Here is a 22,024-nt window from a genome sequence, read left to right on the forward strand (position 1 = left end):
GTTCTTCTTGCTGAAGACCAGACGAGCAAAGCAGGAGCTGAAGGTGAAGCTGTGGAAGAGCATCACAGAGAAGACACAAAACACCTGCTGATGTATGTGGTTTAAAGATACTAATAAATATCCAGTTCATTCTGAATCCATACACTCTGAGCACTGCGTGTTTAAGGAGGTTATGTATGACACACAGTTCTTTTTATACTGACTTAAACCTACGCTGGCACTTTAATGTAGCATCTGTTTAATTTCACATTTAAAAATGAAGCACAGAGCTTGAAGAACAGAAAAAGATGTAGATCTAAAAATACTGGACTTTATGAGCTCAAACACACTTGATAATGGAGTCCCTTTATAGTTGATTTGGGAAACTTCTTTCACACAATCTTGCAATGTGGCTTTTCCACATTTGTTGTCAGCAGAAATAAAATGACACTCAGTTAGAAATCTAGAAAGATGATCAGAGTGTTCAGGAGCAGCGTTCACAACCAAACCACATGTCTGATCACTCGTCAATGCTCTTCATCTGTTTAGTGATTTGGTCTACAATGTGGTGGATCTGGAGTCTCTCATATCTGGGTCTGTCTAACTGTCACTGACTGCTCACTCCCACAGCTGTGACTCGCATTGTCACTGCCACACACGCACACACACACACACACACACATACACACACACACATCTGTCCCTTTTGAATAGCGCAGCCCGTGGGATCTTGTTACAGACAGTGTGCCATCTGCATGCAGACAAAAACAAGTCCCGTGAACGGCTCCTACCGCGTCTGTAATCACTACTTCTCAGCTTCAGTCTTTCCCCTCCTGAGGACAATGACTTCCACCAAACATCCTATCATTGATTTGTCCAGCAAAGATACGTCAAAAGCCAGAGAAATAAGCTTTCTATCTCGTACAGTTCAAAGGTTTCCCCAAATGTAAACTTTTCATGAGCAAAGAAAGCAACTTCACACAAACAAAAATAGATACATTGACTGTTGGTACATATGTACTAGCAGGAGGTGAGCATCACTCTGCTCCTTTACCACCAGCCAACATACACAGAGGAGATGGAAGGTTACAGAGGGCTAGATTTTGGTCATATTGCTGTCACCCCATCATATCACCAACTGCGTATAATCATGATCATTCGTTACTCTGCCAGGTATTTGTTTCACTGATTCACTCTTTAAAATGCAAACACTCATAATGACAATGGCAGATCACGATGTAGTTGTTTTTGTCCAAAAACCAAAGAACTAAACTTTGCAGTGATGTATGACAATTAAAACCAGCATTTTCTTTTTTCATTGTAGATGTTTGGTATTTTTACACTATTTTTGGCTGAAGAATTAAATGACTGATGGATCATCAAAGCTGTGTTTAGGTTTTTTTTAGCTGTGGGTTAACACATCAAGTTATCGCCCAATTGACAAAGTGGGCTACAGTTTCTCCTTGAGTCGTCTTCATTAATCAACACCAACACAGTCTAAACAGTAGAAGTGCGACTGTTACATTCCCATCTGTCTCACCATAAACGCTGGCAGGTGGAGCCCAGAAATACTCTGAAGCCAACTGATACTCAAATAGTACAAATACAGACAAAATCCAATCAGACTTTATTTATATCGCACTTCTTATACACTGGTGCAATGCAAAGTGCTTTACAGCATTTAAAAACATTGTAAAAGAAAAAAATACTAGAAAACCCGTCCTTCACACCCTCCATGTATACATATACACAGACAGCTACAAATGCACTCACACACACACACACACACACACACACACTCTCACCACCGAACTTAGGGAAGCATGGCATGGCACTGAAGATTGCTACCATTGGGGCCGTCCACACCGGGAGGAGTCGCAGACCATGACCACTGGGGTCACCGACACCCAGACCCCCCAGCCCCAGCAGACAAGGGGACCCCCACACCGAGGAGGGGAGAAAATATACACATAAAGTAGGAAAGCTCTGCAACAGATGGTAAAATAACTCGTTATATAATAAACTTGGTTGTGAAAAGTCCAAAAATAATAATGCACAACATAAAAAGCAACATAAATGCTACAACTTCAAACTTAAAATAACCCAAAATGTGGTGTGTGAACACAATGACTAAGGTTACATCATTGTACTGTCCATATCTGTTGAACCTGTAGATCCAGAAGCCTCACAAGACACAAGAGGAGGCATTATTAAATACTTTCAAACATTCTCATATAAGCTCACGTCTACATGACAGTCCTGGAAACCATTTCGTTGTTGTTTTTATGTTGCTTTTGTCGCTGCTCATGTATCTTTTTCTGGTTTATTGTATGAGATCATAAAAGTACGTTTTCATTGTACTCAGGAGCGGTTCGTTTTCCAGAAGTAACACATTCTCATGTCTATATCTGATATCAATATTTCATGATACGTAGTCTGAGTGCAACAAAAGCCCTTTCTCATATTAAAGTGAAGGAGGAGAGATGGCGTTTGCCTCCAAACACATCTAGGCGTGGCAGCTGGGCCTCTGCTCCTCTGCAGCGTTTCTGTTCACTCTTACATCACATTTGCCTCTGAGATTTGTTCAGAGCACACAGCCGAGGATGTGCTGCTGATGACCCACCGCTGTCTGCTGTGACAGGGCAGCACAATGACACAGCGGTGGGGGACCTATTTCAGAAAAAAAGCTTCTTTTCATGCTATATCCCTGACCCACATACAGTCCAGGAACGCATCGCCGGCTCCACTAACATCAGCAGCAGTCTGCGGAGGGCTGGTGGGAGGCTGCTTTACGGTAAACGACTGTGATCGCTGATAGGAAGAAAACCTTATGAAGGAGGACTCAGTCTGCAGAGTGAATGCCCACTTCAGATCTAGAAATTCAGAGGAAACTACTTAAGTAATTAGTGAGGTTTACTGACACGGACATTAAAAGTTTGCACGAGACATTAATTCTGAACAAACTTCGGTTCAGTACTGGTAAAAACTGGACTTAAAGATAAGGTGAGACCAAGTAATGCAAAGAGAAGACATAGCAGAAAGAGACAAAACCAGAATGAAACAAACTTAGTACACAAATAAAGACAACATTAGAAGTTTTTTTTCATTTTGCATTACAGGATAGTGATAATAAGAAGGTTACACAGCTACATCAGAATCAGGATTTTTTTTCTACCCTACCATTAAAAAACAAAAGGCCGGGTCAAGAGGGATAAACGTGTCCCACTAAAGCACCCTGACAACAACAACTTCCCTTCAGCAGCCAGCTAGTTTGGTTCCTTCCCAGGGGAGCAGCTCTATGACAACAGAACAGGAGGAGAGGAGGCTGTTTGTGTCTAATGAGACTATTCATGTGTATCACAGTCAGCTGCACAGACCTGCTCTTTACTGTCGCTCTGCTAGTCAGGCACAAGTCCAAATAGTAGTCCTGCAGGAGTTGAACGTACAGTATGAATGCGATATGACATTATCCAATCCTCTTTTGTTCACATGAAGAAAATATTTAGCCAGAGGGAAGCAAACTTTACTGACTTCTCTGCTCCATGAATAACAATAATGGTAGTCGCTTTTTGATCTATGAAATTAAAATGATGAGGAAATAAGTCCAAATCTTACTTACTATGTCAGTTATGTCAAGTTTTTTAATTCTATTATGCATAAACATTTCATTTATTTCTTATTCCCTTTGCAGAAACAGGCATCTGCAGTATTTATTAAAGGTAATAATAGGTAAACAGAATTCAGTGAACATCTCCTCACGGCAAAACATCTGATATTTGTACACAGACCTGTGCTCAGTAAATGTGAAACAATGTGGCTCGGACCGATTCACCAACAATATTCCAGCGTGTCCTGTGCATGTTTGAGCTTGTGCACATTAAGCTCATGCACAGGACAGGAGGAAAAGGAATGGGGTGAGACGGACCCTGACTAGATCCTTGCTTGTGTTGCATCCGTCGCTTTGGATAAAAGCGTCTGCAAAATGAAATGAAATTGTAGAATTGTTAACTATCTAAATATGTTAACTAGCTATATATCAATCTTTCTCCGCGAACACAGACTTCACATTTAAAACAATCTTCAAAACTCTTTTCCCCCTGTGACATATTCATACTACATAAACCATAGATGAAGATCTATTCCTTACTTTGTTAAGTGCTGTGTGATACCGTGTTGTAAACTGCACTGTTCAAATAAAATTGAATTGAAATTAAATTGAATGAAACTTGATCACATCAGAGCAGGTCTTTCATTCACTGAAAGAACAGTATCACGTATCTGTCTTACTGGACATTCAGAGTCTAATGTTGTCCAAAAAGGCTGACTTTTGTCACTCTGAACACTGTGATTGTTTGTTAAAGGCCACATCTGCCACATCTCACCCAGCTTAAAAAAGTAATCTGCATTTCATTTTGTCTCGCCTGTAAATCATTCTGAACTGAGATGATGAGTTTAGCTGCGGATGAGTAAAACAACATGGACGTGGAGGATTACAAGTTACTTTGTCAGCCCAGTATTTCAGTCTCACACTGTCAGAGCTAAGAACATCCACATAAGAACGCAAGAAAACACGTTACACACACACACTGTGCGTAGTGAAGCAGTTTCCAGTAATTCTTTTTCTGTTATTTTAATCACAAACTGAACTGACTTTAACTACTTGTGTAAGCTGAACACAGCCGCCCCCAGCCCCACCACTCCACCCCCACTCACCCCTTGGTCATCCAACTGTTCTGCCAGCTGTCTATTTTAGTCCACACACCGCCCTTCACGCAATTACTGTCTGAGTGGTCTCCTGGAGTTCATCCAGAATAGTCACTCCTGAGGAGTTTTGGATAGCCGAGACGTGAATGACAGACAATCGGGCCTTATTTAAGAGATGATTGAGTAGAAAATGACTGTAGCCAAAGTCCATTAGAAAAGGCACATGGATAACAATCAAGGGAAAGTTCAGAAGCTTTTCAACAGGGGCAGAAGTGGGCACAACTTTAAAGAATTTTCTAAAATGAGTAGTAATGTGATAAGAGTCAAGTTTCAAGCTCCAGTTTTCCGCTTTAATAAACTGTACAATTATAACAAGTATACTGTTTATCACTGGAGTAAATAAATGCCAGATAAATGGCTTTAATTATCCTCTAATATGAGACTATAATAAATAAACATTTGTTATTTGTTAGTGCAAAACTCTACATCCAAGAACACACAACAACAGACCACTATACAGATGTGTTGCTGCTCGGCTACACAGGAGCAACACACCAGACAAAGAGTTATTAAATGAAAGTCAAGCTGTGTCCCTTTGTAGTCATTTTATGTCTCTTTCTGGTTATTTGTGTGTCTCTGTGTTGGTTGTCTTCCTGGTTGTTTTATGTAGCAGTCTTCCACCTCTGTGTGTTTTTATGTCTATGTTTCTTTTTTCATTATTTTGTCCGTTGTTGGGTTTTTTTTCAGTATAATTTGAGTAATTTTTATGTCCTATTGTCTCTTTGTCATCATTTTATATCTCTCTTTGGTGGATTTGTGTCCCATGTGTAGTTTTGTTGCCTCTTTTTTTTGTTTTTGGTCTCTTTGTGGTTGATTTGTCTATCATAGCAGTTATTTGTCATCTCTTTTCTGCCTGTTTTGCATCTGAATTTTGTTCATTTGCATTTCTTTGCAGTCGTTTGGTTGACTTTCCAGCATGAAATGTTAACAGTCCCTTTAAATGAAGGCTTGTGGTGCAGGGCTCATGCCATCCCTGACCGTCTGCTCCCCTGACAACAAGCGAGTGGAGTGTCATATCTTAAAGCTTTATGAGAAGGGTGTACAAATTTAAGTTTTCATTGAATCATTTATGGATTTATCACACTCTCAAAAACATTTGGAGTTCTGTCTAAAAAGCCCACAGGCATGATATTTTTTGTTGACATCATTGCAAGGGCTGTACTTTACAAGAACATAACCACGAAAGGTCTTCATTCTGGCTTACTGACCTGAAATTTCCAGGCTTCATAAACTATTTTCCTACGGTGCGTCCCAGTCCGTCAGTGAAGCAACCTGTTGCTTTTCACAAAGCTGCTGCTTATGTAATCTCTATGAAGGGTTGATGTTTTCAGCCCTCTACGTTTTTGACATCAGAGTGACGTACGAATGGATTTCCCATGAGTTTGGCAAACAGATGGGTCTTTGCCCAGAGAGCAATTAATTAAATTAAGTTGACTATCTTGAGCGGGGACTTGTAGCACCAGATGACAGTCTGTTTTCTCTGAAATCAACAGGAACTTGATTCAAAGCCTCCACATTTAGAGTGGATAAAGTTGTATGGTAGACAAACAAAAAGAAAAAGTATAGTGATAATTTTTATAACAATAGCAGCAAGGCCTCTTTATGTTCACGTATTCGTAAGTATGTTCTTTGCTTCAGGGACTTTTGAAATCTGTTTCTGCATGGAGGCTATGTGTCAATGTCTGGAAAATGAGAAGTCATTCTATCCTGAGGTATTGACAAACCATTTATTCTTAGCTGTAACATACCAAAGTTATCATGGCAAGATGTTGGCAAATGACTAAAGCTTCATTACTTTTTAAATTAGAATGATATGTTGATTTTGTGTTTGTGGTTACTGATAGCAGAGGATGTGCAGGGTGAGTGTTAATTGACCCATCATTTTGAGATCACTAAAGGAGCTTGTAATGAGTTCAGTGTGGCATGTGCTCTGCTGTGACAGCAGGGCAGCACTGCCTCACATGCACTATTTTAAGGACTGTTCCGCTCAGCTGCATTGTTCTGCTGCTTGGGATAGTTCAAGTTCACGGTCAATAGTAGTATATTTCAGGTATAACCAAGAGTATGTTTAAAGTTAAGCATAACTACTTCAGAAAATAACTTTAATAAGTAAGTCATGGCTAATTTTATTTAGTTTTAGACTTTTGGAGAATATGTTATGTTACGTTTCATGCCAGAAATGTTGAAATATAAGGACAAAATGATGAAGTTGATGCAAATTGTAAAACTCGCTCATTTCACCGTTAACACATTTCAACGACTCTGATTGGCTCCTTGTGTGGATTGACAGCGCTCCTCGACACTCTCAGCCAATCAGCGACAGATGAGGGCGGGGTCGTCTATACTGTAATCAATCCTTTGATCAGCGCGTGAGCGTGTGTCTGTTGTCCGCTGTCTCGTGTGGCTGCTCACAGAGGGAAGCCGCTGCTCCTCCACTCAAAGTGCGGCAACACAGGAGAAGGGACATGGGCGAAAGATTTGTGGTGGTCCCCGTTGACGGAGGAGGGGTGGTCGCCGGAGAGGGGGAGCACTTGGACGTGGTAGTGGCTGACCCGGCACCGGACACCGGCGGCGGCAGCAGCAGCGGCGGCGCTGCCACAGGGGAGGAAAAAGAGACGTTGGAGGACTCGGTGTTCGAGGCGCAGGACCCCAACGCTGTGGTTCCTATCCTGGAGTACAACAGGGAGCCTAACAAGTACGGTAAGACAGCTGCCGGGACAGACTCCGTGTCCCACTTCTTATCTCACCTATCTGGCTGGGGATTAGCCGTCGCCTTTCACCGGGGCTCTGGTTATCCTGTAGTTATGTAATGAAGTCGGGGGGACAGCACCCCAAAGCTGTGGCAAGCTACACGGGCTACACCTGGTGACAGTGACATGGGCTGCAAAAAGTTAGGAGTACTGTCAAACATTTTGGTGTAGTTTGTGTAAAAGTTTACCCAAAATGTCAGCAAATGGTCCATTGAGAACATTTCTACTTCATTTTGGGATTTAGAGTGCGCGCGGAGATTTTGCTAGCATAAACGGTTCCTTTCGACAAACAGGAAATTAAAATTAGCACTGAATTAAAGTTTGTCTTAACTAATTGGAAACGACTCTGGGCGATCAGTGCTGAGCTCCCTGTGCGTTACCACCCCTCTAACTTGAAAGAATCACAAATTTTCTCTCTTTATATAAGAGTTAAAACAGATAAGTCTTAGTTTTTCCTGCAGAGAAGAGAAATAGCGTCGCGTGATATTACTGGGCTTTGATACCTTGGTGTGACGTCAACATTCATTTTAGTTGTGTCCATCTTGAACAGTGGAGAGCACAAGATAATAATGATAAAATAATGACCCAGCATAAAAAGTAAGATGCTCCTGTATCACAAAATGGTTTCATTACCTCACTATGGGCAGCCAAGTAACAATAAATTGTAAGCTGATATAAAACAAGACGTATTTTCATAGTGTTTAATACCCACTGTATGGCTGCTGTTGCTGGTTACAGATAATACCTTCAGCGCTGAACCATAATTTAGCTCTAAGCTTTATTCTCAAGTCTCATTCAATCAGTACCTCGCAAACAGCGTGCTTCTATAGCAACAGGTTGGTGTTTAGAAGGTGCTGGAATAATTGCCTGGCACACTGGCCAGGCAAGCATGCTAAATTACAGTGTGCTGATGGCTTAGTGTGTGCATAGACAATCTGTTGAGTGTATTGATTGGTGATCGGTCGAGCACACACAGGTTTGTTGAACTGTGCTGAGCAGCCAAAATAGGTCACTATATGTGGTTTCTTTTGAATGTAGGATGTTCTAATGTACCAGGGCCTTGTGGTGTGTTCTTGTAGTAAGCTCTTTAGCTAAATACTGATTCAACGTTGCATTTGTTCCACTGACACAGCTTATATTTTGACACTTACAGGCTCTTTCTTCTGTCATAATAGAAGAGAAACAATGTTAGGAAGACGGTCATCCTGAATTTGAAAAATCAAATTATTGTTGTTCTGGTGATGAACCATAGTGACAGAGGAGAGTGTTGCTGTTGACATAATGTTTGTTATGTTAGGTCCAACAGAAACACGTCCCATGGGCACGGAGCCAGGACAAGATGCTGGATGGCTAACTAAAACTATTGAAGATAATTTAGAGAGCAAGTTATATGAGCAGATATTAGTGTCACATCGAGATTGTGTAAAAAGGTGAACTGAATTCTGAACACTGTGGCTTAGGACTGTGAATTTCAGGACCACAGACTGATAGACGATACATTATACACAAATATTATGCAACATGGGTACAGACTCTGGCATATTCATATGTGTCGCTCAACTTGGAGCGTGGAAACATTATTTTTTTTAGACATAGTAAACCTCATGAGAGCGGTAGGCATGTCCAAGTGAAGGCTGAGTCAACACAGAGCTGCCATGAAAATGTTTTCCACATGATTTCCCCTTCCACAATACAATGACAAGTTGGAACCTGTCTATTCCATGTAAATGCACAGATTCAATTTTGTTCTAAATCAGATTCCCTTCGTGAGAAGATGGGTACGTGCATCTTTGCACTTGGGACAGTGTATGTATGCAGTGCTTAGGATTGTTGTTTGTCTCCTCTGTGCAACTGTCACAATCAGAGAATGTGCCTGTTAAATGCTTATGGTTATAGCTCTTCTGCCACTTGTGGTTGTTACGATGGACACTCGTAACTATTTCGGAGCAGATAAGCTTCATGTGCTTCTCAGGGGTTTGCAACGCTAAGATCAATATCTTGGGAGGAAAAACATCCACTTTGAAGATGTGATGGGTCCTTACTGTATTTTGACATCTTGTAGACTAATTAAACAATCTTCTACTTGCATTTGAACCAACGCCTTTAGGTGGTGGCTAAAGAGAATTAGATGAAGAACAGTAGGTTTGATACTCAATAAGTTTTGGGTGAGATATTGTCTAAAGCCTGCTGATATGGCAAGTGTAAAAATCCAGGAGTGTATCATCGCTGGATAATGAAAAGTGGACATTAAGAATCATGCATCATTTAGGTATCTTGTTGTTGGACTCTTTGTCGTGGGTTATTTAGGTTACAATTTCCTCAGTGCCTTCATCTGTGACAGACGATGTATTACGATCAATACAAGATAAATAGGAGGAGGATACTTGCTTGTTTTGTTGTAATCTATTTACTGATGTGCGGGTGCTTTTGCTAAATTAAATTTCTGGATGATAACCGTAGCGGATAATGAGTTTAGATAATGCTTGGATAACGGATGGTCTGGCATTTTCCATTACAGAGGCACCACCTTTTAGTATTTTTAGCAGCACAGAGCAACTTGTACATACCAGCATGCTCTTAGGACAGGTCTTTTTTCTTTTTTTGTCATTACTTTATTGTCCAAACTGAAAGTACCTAATGGCTCTGAATAAAGCAAGCTGATTATTTAATACGTAAAGAAATAAAGCTTTCCTTGACATTTCAGAGGTCATGAATAAAGAGGCGACTTCAAGGGTTTTTGCTCTGTTGGTTGCTAAACGTCCGTCTGAGACTACGTTTGACTCTCAAAAAAGGGGGCCTCATGCTACGTTACCAATTTCAAACACAGTGTTCATACATTTGAAAGTACAGCTGAAGTGGAACGTAGTCTTTTTACTTCTCCTTAAGGTTGCAAAACATGTTTAGGGTGTGATTAAGTAATAAATATTGTAAAGAGGAAGCAGGGGTTATGAAGAAATGAAAATAATAGAGTAGAACATGCTGTTGTGTTTGTTACACTGGCTCGCTCTCCTCCTTGAGTCCTTCAAGCAATGTAAAAGTGTTTTTTTTTGCACATTGCTTGCGCAATCCTCCTGAAAAGACGATCCGTGAGGGAAGTAGGTACAGTGTTAACATTGTCATTTTAATCAATATCAATGTATTTTGTGTATAATTTAATGTATTTTTTCTATTTAAATACACAGCGGACAGCGCAGTCTTAGCCAGAAATACAATAAATATATTGATGGTTAATGAAATGACAGGAAGCAGTTTTAGGGTGGAAGAGAAGATGGACCCTGCTGGTGCCAAAGAGGATCAGAACGACCAATATTACATTTGTATTTATGAGAGGTTAAGCAGGCAGTGAAAGATAAATGAGGTTCTGCAGGGATAGGGGTCTCCAAAAGGTGTCAGATTTAAACTTGATGTAACATTACGCAGAGAAAGACTGTCAATCACTCAGCGCTGACATTTCACACATTGGAAGAGCCGTGTGCTTGGGAAACACCGTGAAGACCTCAGGGCTGTACTACGAAGGATGATTAATATGTTAGCACTGTATGTTTAGCCTCAAGCCAGAGTTTTCACTGTCATGGATGTCAGAAGCACCACTTCTAAACCAAATCTTTTCCTGACCATGTTCTCTATGACTGATACAGATTCTTTGCTGAGAAAATGTGTTAGATTTGAGCGGTAAGTTCGTAAATGTCAGAAAATGAAACCTAACAGTTACAGTAGCTCACACTGCATGTGTCACGTTGCCAAAGGAACCTACATACATTCAGCCTGTGATGCAAAAATTCTATATGTTTCTGTGCTTGTCTTGTTTTTCTGTCAGGCCCGTTTAACACTGCTGGTACTGCAGCTAATAGAACACAGATTAGAACACTGATTAGTCTATTGGAAGTATTCACAAAGAATATTCAATCAATACAACTAATTTCACTTTAATTTGAACTAAAAAAAACATAAAACAAAAGGGATTCCCACATATATGGGGCAGTGTCAAACTTAAATGCACTTCTTGAGAATCTCTTTAAATTTATTCATTTTAAAGATTAGCACCTCTAATGTGTCACATTGGATATAAGTGACTGCCCTGAGAGTGCACTAAGTTGTAAATAAACGCATTAACTTGTAAAATGAACAATATTCTATTACCATTCCTCTCTTGCCGTAACAGTGCTTTATACCGTAATAAGTGTTTATATTCTTTATATGTCTTTTATTGTAAAACATTGTTCCTCTTGCGCTGGCCAGCCATCCTTTCAGTTTTCGTGGAAGAAGATTCAAATGAATTGCCAAACCTCTTTTTTATGGGAGCGCACACAGAGCCTGGTGAACAAAATGTTTTCCCCTTTTTAAAGAATGTTGATAACCATCATCGTAATATCCATTATCTCTGCTTGAGATTTTAGGTTTTGTTAGGCCAACGAACACAAAGAAAGCCTGGTTATGGCAAACTTGCTTGTAATACCAGCCCTCTGTTGCTGAACAGCAGCACTGAAGGACACATGTTGCAGCTTAGACACTTAATAATATGAATAATGAAAATAATGAATAATTCCTACTTTTGTTCAGCGCTAGTGCTCAGTTATCCTGTTTTCTCCAAATGTAGCCACACCAGCTTCTTCCAAGGCTTTGCTCTTCAAGATGAGATCCCTGCAACATCATTTTTGTATAATGGCTTCTGTAACTATGGAGGAAAAAAAAATCTAATCTAAAATAATTAATCTAATGATGTCATAAGAGTTATTTTGGCTAAGGCTTGGAGAAGACATTTCTTTTAATAAAAAGGCTGCTTTACAAACTGAGATATGTAATTTTAAAAACTGAGCCATTGCATAGACAGGAATGTTTTAATGAAAAAGTGTTAAGAACTGCATTATGGAAAAAGCAGATCTTTTTGGGAGCTTAAATCAAATTCAGATTTAAAAGTCTAAATGTTGGTGCTGCTTTCATGTTGACATACTTTAAAAAATGTGTTTCTTACAAGTTCCCCAGTTTTAGCGAAGTGTAATATGAAACAGCCAGAGTACCCCCATGCCATTCGGAGCATGTACAGGCTTTACAAAATCAATCACATGAGCTATGTTTTCCCGTGTACATACTGTGTGGTAGGTTTCTAAAATGCAAAACCTCTTAAATCAAGATGGTGTTTAAACATCCTTTTCCAGTAACATCACCAAGTACTGATATACATAAACCATCTGCTGCATGTCAAGGGTATTAAAGTCTCCTTGATGTTAATATATACTGTGTCTGTCTGTAACAATCACATTTGGTAAATGTATGTGAAGCATAGTTCAGAAAGTGGGATTTTTTTTAGAAGTAGTAGACCATCTAATAAATGTAGACACTGATAATAATTTCAAGAGTATGAATGGGATTTTGTGAGTAAATAAATATCTTCAGACTGTCGTCATCATATAGCATTATGTTTGCAAGCGTGTGTGTATTCATGTTTCAAGAGGAATGCACCTTAGGTGTCATGTGCTGCCCTCAGCTTTATTTGGAGCCCAGCAGTCAGCACATGAACACCAACTGGGCCCTGGCGTCCACTGTATCTGTTCCTATGTGGCCTCACAATCCGCTGCCTCCCCTGCCAGTCCTGCGTGGGATGTTTGTTCCAGTTGCTCCTTGTTTACACGCAACACTCACGAGGAGGGTGTGTGTCCTTTCCTCGTCACACAGAGGGGTTTTCAGAGGACTTTCCTTCTTTCTTTGGTACAGTCTAACGCAATCTTGGAAATAGCATTTTCATCAAGTATTTCTGTTTTTTGAATTGGGCATTTGTTTTCAAAGGTCAACAATGGTGTCACACCCTTCATTCAAGGATGTTATACTCGTTTTACAGTACACATAACACCATAACAATATTGTACAAATACAATAATACCGCTTTGTGATGGTGCACATTTAGGAAACCTGGGTTGAATCAACAGTGGGAGCCTGTTGGTGTCAGTTTCAGCTGCAACTACACTACCTCAATAAACACAGCATCATATCCTTCTTGTCTTACAATTCTTGATGGAATTGCTACAGAAAAACACATAGTCTTATCTAGCAATTAAATGTCTTCACCAAACTTAGAAATACCACTTTGACATCACTGATTAGCTGTGGTCAGAACTGATTTTTCAGTTTTATTTATTTATTTGTTTTTTTCTGCTGTCTGTACATATCGGTATCAGACCAGACTCAATATTGGCAGATACCCAATAAATTTGGGGAAAGGGCCAAAAAAAACCTCCAATTAATGTGAGCTTCAACTACGAAATACTTTGTTGTCTCCTATAAACGTTACGTTGTACTCGTGGTCATTTTTTAAAGTACTGAAGTCTGTGTGGAAAATGGCCACTTTCTCAATGCATCGAATGATCTGGATGTTTTTGTTTTATCCGAAACTGTTTTGATCGTTAATCAATTGATTTGAGGATTTTTAAAAAAAGATCTTAAATTCCAGCTTCTTGAATGTTTTCTTGTTTATTTCCTCCTCTGTGACAGTAAACTGAATATCTTTGTGTTGTACACAAAACATGACATTTGAGGATGTCATCTTGGGCTTCGAGAAACATTGATTGACATTTTTAATGATTTACTGACATTTATACCAAACAACTAATGACTTTATTGAGAAAATAATCAGCAGATCAGTCGACAGTGACAGTCATTGTTAAATGAAGCCCTATTAGGGATATCCCTTTATACTATAAATACACAAAATATCTGCAAATCAATGTACCGTACTTACTGAAAATAGAAACACTAATGTAATCAACTGAAATCCTGTTCTTATCACTTCTAGCTCTGTACATAAAAGTGAAGCTTTTGTTTAGTTCAGGCAGACAATGCTAGTGGTCAGACTGATAACAGCACCTGAAAGCCTTTGAACAGACGCTGAACAGACGTTATGGGAAAAACTACACAATGTATTTTTCCGCTGGAGTTTCTCTACAATCACGGTTGGTAGTCATGGGGTTTTCCAGCTCTTAGGCACTAGTATGTGCAAGGATAAGTAAGGCATTTACTGTGAGTCATTTTGGCATTGTTGCCTTTGCTATTGCAGTAAATACTAGTTTAGGACAAAATACAGCCAAATGAGGCCCCTGGAGAGCAAAATCTGCGTTTGAAATGACATCAGTAGCTGGCCAAGACTTATCTTGTAGACTCAAATCAACAAGTACAAATGGGGGAGTGGACAAAATAGTTCAGCGTTAAATACCACCTTTTTTTACTTGATAAAAATGTTTCTGTAGCTCTATGACATGCTTTGTCTTTTGTTTTATTGCAAAAAAAAACAGTAACAAGCAACCATGAGTCTGCACAGAGATCTGGCACAGTCTCAGCAAAAATGTAATGACTCATTTCTGTCTTATATTGATCATGTCCTCATGTTATTGTGTCCACCTCAGGCATATGCAGGGTGAAAATACAGCTTAGTACATTCAGAGTTACTTGGTGGATATCAGATGTCAGAAATGTGTAGAGAGACGCATCACAGCAGTGTCATGTTCTGCCGGTCTCTGAATGAAGAGCCTGAGGATAACCTTCTTAACCCCACCCCTGTTGCGAGCAGTCTACATGACTACAGTCCAGTAAGACACCAGAGATGAAACTGATATAGTGGAAGCTTCAATCATTTCTAGCCTCTCTCATGACTTGTACTGTGCTGTCTGCCTTAAAAGGAACTGAGCTGACAAAACACTTGAGTCAACTTCTGTATTTTGCTGAACTTACTCATTGGCTGGTAGTACTGTCAAGCTAGCTGACATATCAGGAGAGATAAAGGCTCGAATGAGACCACTGATGGTTCCATTTTGCAAACACTGATGGATTATTGGTCCTCCCTGATTGTAGAGATAACTTCATAGTTGTTTTCTACTAGTGTCAACTGATCTCCATCATACAACTTACTTGAATGAATAGTCTGACATTCACAGAATTACTTGGAGTAAGTCTGTGGAAAGCTCACAAATTAGCATTTTATATGTTGTGTTAATATGTGATATATTGTAGTCATGTGACATTTCTCGGTGGTTGACTCTCTTCATGTTGTCAATAAAAACTGAGAGCAGCTCTGATTCAGCCAGGGTGTAAAGAAAACATTGAGGGCAATGTGAGGTGCTTTCTAATTTAAATACGACTTCAGCTTATAAAACACATACAATGGTGCTGCTAAGTGGTAACAAGGTTTGAGTTGTAGCAAAATTAAGCTTGAAGGTTTCCTCTGATTATAGAGGACACAAAGCAATATGAAGGGGAAACACCTTAACCTTCAGATGAGAGAAAAGTGTCACCTGAGCCTATTGTGTTAAATACAGTGTTTAATGGATGAGTGACGGTCAAGTGTGCTGCTACCTGAGATGGTTGAGGTGTGGCTTAAATGATGCAGAGGGTGGTCTTTACAGGTCTTTTTAAAATTAGATATATTGTGCTTTAGCTTGACTTTGAATAGCTGATTGCAACTAGAGACATTTTTCCATCTTTAACTCCTGTTTATGTGGTTGTATATATATATAGATTTATTTATTAATATAGTTTAGGTGCTGTCATGGATTTGAGCTCACCTTCAACTCTTAGTTAAGGCAACAGACAAATAATGTAATGTCGTGGAAAGGTTTCAGAAAGGAAACTAAATATGATCCAGTCACCACTTCATGATCAGACATTAGGAAAGTCTGACTGGATATGATGGCTGACATTGTTTCCACAGTGCTCATAGAAAAAAAAAAACCTTTTCCATTTGCCAGTTTCCAGCTGATTACATAGTTTCTAATTAATATTGTATTAATATTGTGAGGTATATTGATTGATTGTGGTGTATATGTGTAGACTCTTCCATAATTTTCCTTGTTGGGGGTTGTACTGGTGTATTTCCGCATGTGATCAATTGGGGGCAATAGAGCATCATCATTAGTCTTCAGCTACAGACGACTTACCTAATTACTAAAAAAAAAACAAAACCCATGAATAAACGTGTAGAAAAACATAATAAATGCAGATGTTTCCACAGAGGGCCCTGTGTGGTGAAATCCAACAATTACCATGCAGTCATACTCAATGACGTATAGAAAAGTGATGGGCAGGCCCAGTTGATTGCGATTATTGTAATTTTTGATTAATCCATCCATTATTTTCTTTATTAACTGAGTTCTTGTTTGGACCACAAAATGTCACAAAGTGGTGAAAAATGTGGATCATTGTTGACATCCTCAAAGATCTTGTTTTGTCCATTACATAAATATGTTCAGTTTACTGTCATGGAGGAGGAAAGAAACCAGAAAAGAATCACCTTTTGGAAGCTGGTGTCTGACAATTTAGACTTCCTTTTCTTTGCAACTCAAAAATCATGCAGTGTAGTTTGGAAAACAGGAAGAAGTAAATAGAGAGAACGAAAGATGACATTTGACAAAAGTCCATGACCTACACTCACATGACATGTTAAAGAGCTGACAGTGCAATTTGTGACCACCATGATGTCCTTTATATCTGTATTGTACTTTAACAGCAGTTTTACTCTGCCCTATTCAGTAGAATGATCCTCACCTTCCTTGTGTGTCCTCTAGGGGGCACTGTCAGTCACTGGTTGGGCCTCTGACAGGCTGCAGGATGTAAGCATAGGAAGGAATGTTTTCTGATTTTAATACTGCTGTCAGGATGTAGAGATCATTTTTATTTTTGCTATGTTGATGTCCTGAAGAACAATATTCGCTTAGACTCACTCAGTATTTATTTATGTTTTTTTTTCAAAATAAATGCATCTTAATATTGGAAAAATCTTTTCTGAAACTGATGTTTAGCAAAGAGAACACCACTTTAATAACAGAAAAGCACATTAATATCTGATTGTTATTATCTTATGTTTATCATATTACACTAAAAGTTCCATCAGTTACTTAAACCTTTTTTTTTGTTTTTGTATCATTTGTTGTGCTTTTACATTATTTGAATCAAGACAACCGTATTAAATACATTTCTGTTTGTTCTTAAACAAATATTTGATATTCCTGCTTTCATTTTGGGCCCCATAAACATCTCTTTGCAGTTTAATATGTCATGGATCCCGAGAACATGACAGGGATAATAAAATGCAGATTTAATAAAGAAACTAAAGATTTAATAAAGAAAATAAAAGCAAAAGATGGAATTATCTGTTTTGGTCAAACACACAACAAATCAAATATCTGTAAGAAGAGACGGCTGAGCTCCTCTCCACACCCTGATTTGTGTCCTTTGCCTGCCCTTGGTTTTTGTGTCACAAATCCAGTCTCTTCCCCTGTAGAATCAATGAATGCATCTATTTTGGGCTGAGAAATCTGAGCCTGCAAAGACAAAGTTCAGCACAATTTTAACTGTTGTTATTTTCTGAGCAGTCAAACTCACACTGTCTAAAGTTTGCCAGGACCACAGACTGTGCATATATGCATTATACCCTTTATGCAGACTTTCCATTAATCCCAGCTTTTCCATATAGCAGTAAACAGCGGTTTCTTCTTGCCACAGGAAAAAGACACTGTGTAGATTATGGATGTTTTTAACAACTTATCTCCTTGTCATGAAATGGAAATTTAGATTTTAAATTGTTTACTCGTAAAAGAAAACACTCAAAATTGAGGATCGTTTACTTGCTAAGATTAAATATTGCGTGTCTTTAGGAGCCATTTGAAACTGTTAATCTAATTTCTTAATACCAAAATTGTATTTTAGCTTTACTGACTGTGACCACTAAATACTTTATGAGTGACTGCCTGAGCTTGTGTTTTTCATATTGGATCGTTTTGTTAGTTTCTCTCTCTGTGATTCTTTCAGAGAAGAGTCTAGAAATAAGTTATATAATGCATGCACTTGTGTTTCAGTGTTTATATATTATGCCTTGAATCAATTATGCTGTGGTGAAAAACTGTCTGAGAGCTGCTTATGTCACCGTGTATTAGCCTAGTGTTCAGTCCATCTCGTGTATTGTGAACATTCTCACAAAAAGGACATTGTCCTCTCGGCCTGGGTGCTCCGACTGTTCCTGAGAATCAGTCTGTCTGACCACTGAATCAGCGGATGCCAGTTACATCACTGCTCATCCACCGAGCAGTGAGTAGATAAGTGCAGTCTTTGTTACCTTAGCAGCTCCATAATGCTTAGTGAGCATTAAGTTGTCAGATCACGGTATTGATTAATGCTTCCCTTTCACCGAGCACAAAAACATTCCCTGGAATAGTAGAAATAGTAGCGGCTTCCAGTTGTGCTAGAGCTGCCAGTCTGTTCTCTGGAAGTTTTGATGTGTGTGTAGTCTGGATCCGGCACCATATTTGTAACCACACCCACTTACCAAAATTGTGAGATGTTTATTGAAAGCTGACTGTTCTTTGAAGGCTAGACTTACAGACATGAACAGTTATGTAATAGAAAATGTTATGCCATTTTTATATGTCACAACTGCAGACAAAGGAAATGCCAATCTAACAGACAGAGTGGCTAGATATTTCAGATTTCCATCAAGATGTTCGCAGCATTAGGGCCCAGATTCAGGAATACTCTTGACCACTGTGGTGTAGAGGGAATTTTCCTCTAGCTCAGTATTCAGAATGTAACTCTGAGCCTTGCATAAGTCATAGTGCTACAAAGAGGAAATGCTGTCCTGTAGATAATTCGAACTGCATACCCATCTCTGTCTCTTTGATTCTCTAACCCTCTGTTCTCCTCCTTTCCTGTTTCCTGTAGCCCCCACCCTTCCCTTCACTGTATTGATCTGGTATGTCGTCATGTTGGGGAAAGGCTTTTGTTCTGGGTGGGTCTCCATGTGCTCTAGGTCTAGAGCTGAAACATTATAAAAAAGAACTGGTCATCTGAGTTCATTTTTGGTCAAGCAGAGGTTTTGTTCGTATTTCCCAATACACAGGGGTGTTTGTTGCTTGGTGGGATCCCTTGTATCATGTGTAGTGTTCGTCATGTTTCAGGAACCTTGTACTTTGAGGAAATGACTCTTTGGTTTTGGATTAGTGATAAGAACAGCTGATGGATTTTAATATGAGCAGCAATACAACTGCTCAAATAAACAGGGAATAAGAAAAAGGAGGTACTTGGTAATGAAATTGTGTCTTTATTCTTCTTTTTTTCTATTTTTTGGGAGTTATGTCATTTGAAGAAGTAGACAAATGAGGTGACAGTTTTTATTATTATTAACTGCCTCAGAAAACTATGTTGAAAAAACTCACTACCCTGTAAATACAGTCTAATTAAAACTATAATGCCCCCAAATTCTTAGGTGTTTGTCTCTGTTAATGCTATATTTAAATTTGGAGGTTGTTTTAAAGAGATGAAAGCTGTAAGTTGTTTTTACTTGCGTCCCCACGCTATCCCTCCTTCACTTTCCCAGTAACCTTTTCTTTGTATATTGTTCCAGTAACATTACAGTACATTGATAATGAGATTTGCATGTGAAGCAGAAGCATGTCCAACTACATGTGCTAGCTCTCTGTAGGAACATGTGTTTCAACAGCTAGTATTCATCTTTAAAACAGCACTGCTCACTTCTGAGTATCCACACGGGGTCAAATAACACTGCATAGGAAGTGAGGAAATGTATATGCGTGCTTTTGCGTGTTTATAAGATTTTCCTGAATGGAGCAGCTCTGGACTTCCTCCTTTCATTGAACAAAGGCTGACATTGCTGTCTTTTGTTGTGTGTGTGACAGAGCGACATTCCTGGGCAGGGGATATGCCCCCAGGCACAGAAAGAGCTGTATATATGCTCTCACACACTGATGAGCACAAATGCATGTCATGTTTTCTGCGAGAGTGTGTGTTTGTTGTACTGCCCCCTTTGGGCGGGGCAGTCCTGTTCTTCCTTATTTGGATAGTTGGTGCGGTGGGGGTCGGGGTCACATGGGTGGACAGCAGAATCCTAGCGATAGGAACAAAAACTCAGAAGTAAGACTTGGGGTCTGCCCAGGAGGCTAAAGTACACCAAGGCAGTAAGTCTGAGCAAAAAAAAGCAAACAACTGAGAACGAGAGCAAGAAAGAAGAGAAGAGTGACAGTTGTTGAACGAAAGGAGAGAACGAGAAGCAGCTGAACAGAGAGGGAGGGAGGAGAAAGCAGGGAGAGATAAGAGTGTGACAAACAGGAGGCATCGAGAGGAAGCACATGGTGTAAAAATGCCCACCAACTTCACTGTGGTCCCGGTGAAGGACAACACAAGAAAGGCAAAAGAGGGCAACGAGGAGGATGATGTGGATGACAACAATGTGCTGAGAGAGGAAGAGGAGGGCACCACAGGTGAGATCAGATGTTTTATTTGTCTCCACCAAGTAGGCTACTTATGCAAATGTAAAGACTTCTATACTCAGACACTCTTCACACCCTTTTTAAAGCTGGAATGCATCTTCTGTCGAGATGGTAGATTGAGAAGTAGCTCTGGAGAGTTCCAGACTTTGCTTACAGAATCCAGTGCAGGCTGATAATTTGGCTTTATTGCAAGGGCTACTGTTGCCTATATTTAAAAAAAAAAAAAAAAACCTGTTTATGGCTGTGTGTGGGTGGATAATGTGCAGGGAAGTCTGCATTTTAGGGAAAGCTTGTTCATTTTCCAGCAGCTGCGTGAGATGATGGTTTTCCTCACACGCTACTGCCACTGAAGGGAGTTTGACTTGGATTTTGTTCCATGACAGAATCCCCCTTCTATTTGCTTGTATCTTCCAGCACAACTGGTGGTGTGGAGGGGAAGAGGGGTGTTTTTAGATTTGATAAGTTCCCTTGTTTTCAGTGTATTTTGCCTTGCTTCTTCATCAACAACCAGTTTATTGTTCATCTGTTTTCTTCATTTTTATTTTTTTTTATATTTCCATGTAATGCTATGTTTCCTAGTGCTGTTGTAGCAAATACAGGATCCACACATATGCTCTAATTGGAACACCCATGACTTTCACATCTCTTAACATCTCTCTGTGTTGATTACCATTGACATGCAACCTCCACCATGACTCACCCTCTGAAGACCTTGCAATGAACCTCATGGTGTTACAAACAACAGGATAACAGAACTTGTACACAATACCTTGGCTCAGACACGACACATACTTCCCTGAGGAGCCTGGACCAAGACAGAACACAAGGCAGAATACATGAACTGGAATAACCCTTGTAATTGTATTATGTGTAAAGGTCAGCAAATATGCGTCGTTTATAACTTAGCAAAGCAGGGCTATACTTTGGGAAATCTGATTCATAGCCTGCATTTTTTAGCTGGTAGTTGGAACAAGGCCAACTTGGTGGACTTGATAACAGTTTGCTTAACTTTGAATACCATTTCAACACATCTTGCAACTGGACAGATTGATGCATGTAACATTATAGATTTGGTGTCGAAACAAAATGTTGTCCTTTCTTATTTCTACATACAGCTTTTACTGACATCAGCCTGTCTCAAGGCGTACTGACAGTGCTACACCCCTGGTTTCCATACCATTCAACATGGAGAGGTCATGGAGTACATATTTAACAAACTCCTTTCTGACACTTGATGTTTTTTTTCAGCTTGTTGTTAGTTAAGTTGGT

At 39.5% G+C, this 22,024-nt stretch overlaps 1 protein-coding gene across 5 annotated transcripts in view; it reads left to right on the plus strand.

The window, feature by feature from the left end:
* Nucleotides 1-7,123: 7,123 nt before the first annotated feature.
* Nucleotides 7,124-22,024, plus strand: part of slc12a7b (solute carrier family 12 member 7b) — a 62,087-nt gene continuing 47,186 nt past the window's right edge. For 4 of the 5 annotated variants that reach the window (XM_008287715.1, XM_008287716.1, XM_008287718.1 and 1 more), the window contains exon 1: nucleotides 7,124-7,443. In XM_008287715.1, coding sequence (XP_008285937.1) covers nucleotides 7,209-7,443 — 235 coding nt within the window. In that variant the 5' untranslated portion in view covers nucleotides 7,124-7,208. Of the gene's footprint in view, nucleotides 7,444-20,368; nucleotides 20,747-22,024 lie in introns of those variants that run through there. The other variant, XM_008287717.1, reaches the window with a different exon arrangement.

Source organism: Stegastes partitus, unplaced genomic scaffold, assembly GCF_000690725.1.
Source record: "Stegastes partitus isolate 25-593 unplaced genomic scaffold, Stegastes_partitus-1.0.2 Scaffold516, whole genome shotgun sequence".
Taxonomy (NCBI): domain Eukaryota; kingdom Metazoa; phylum Chordata; class Actinopteri; family Pomacentridae; genus Stegastes; species Stegastes partitus.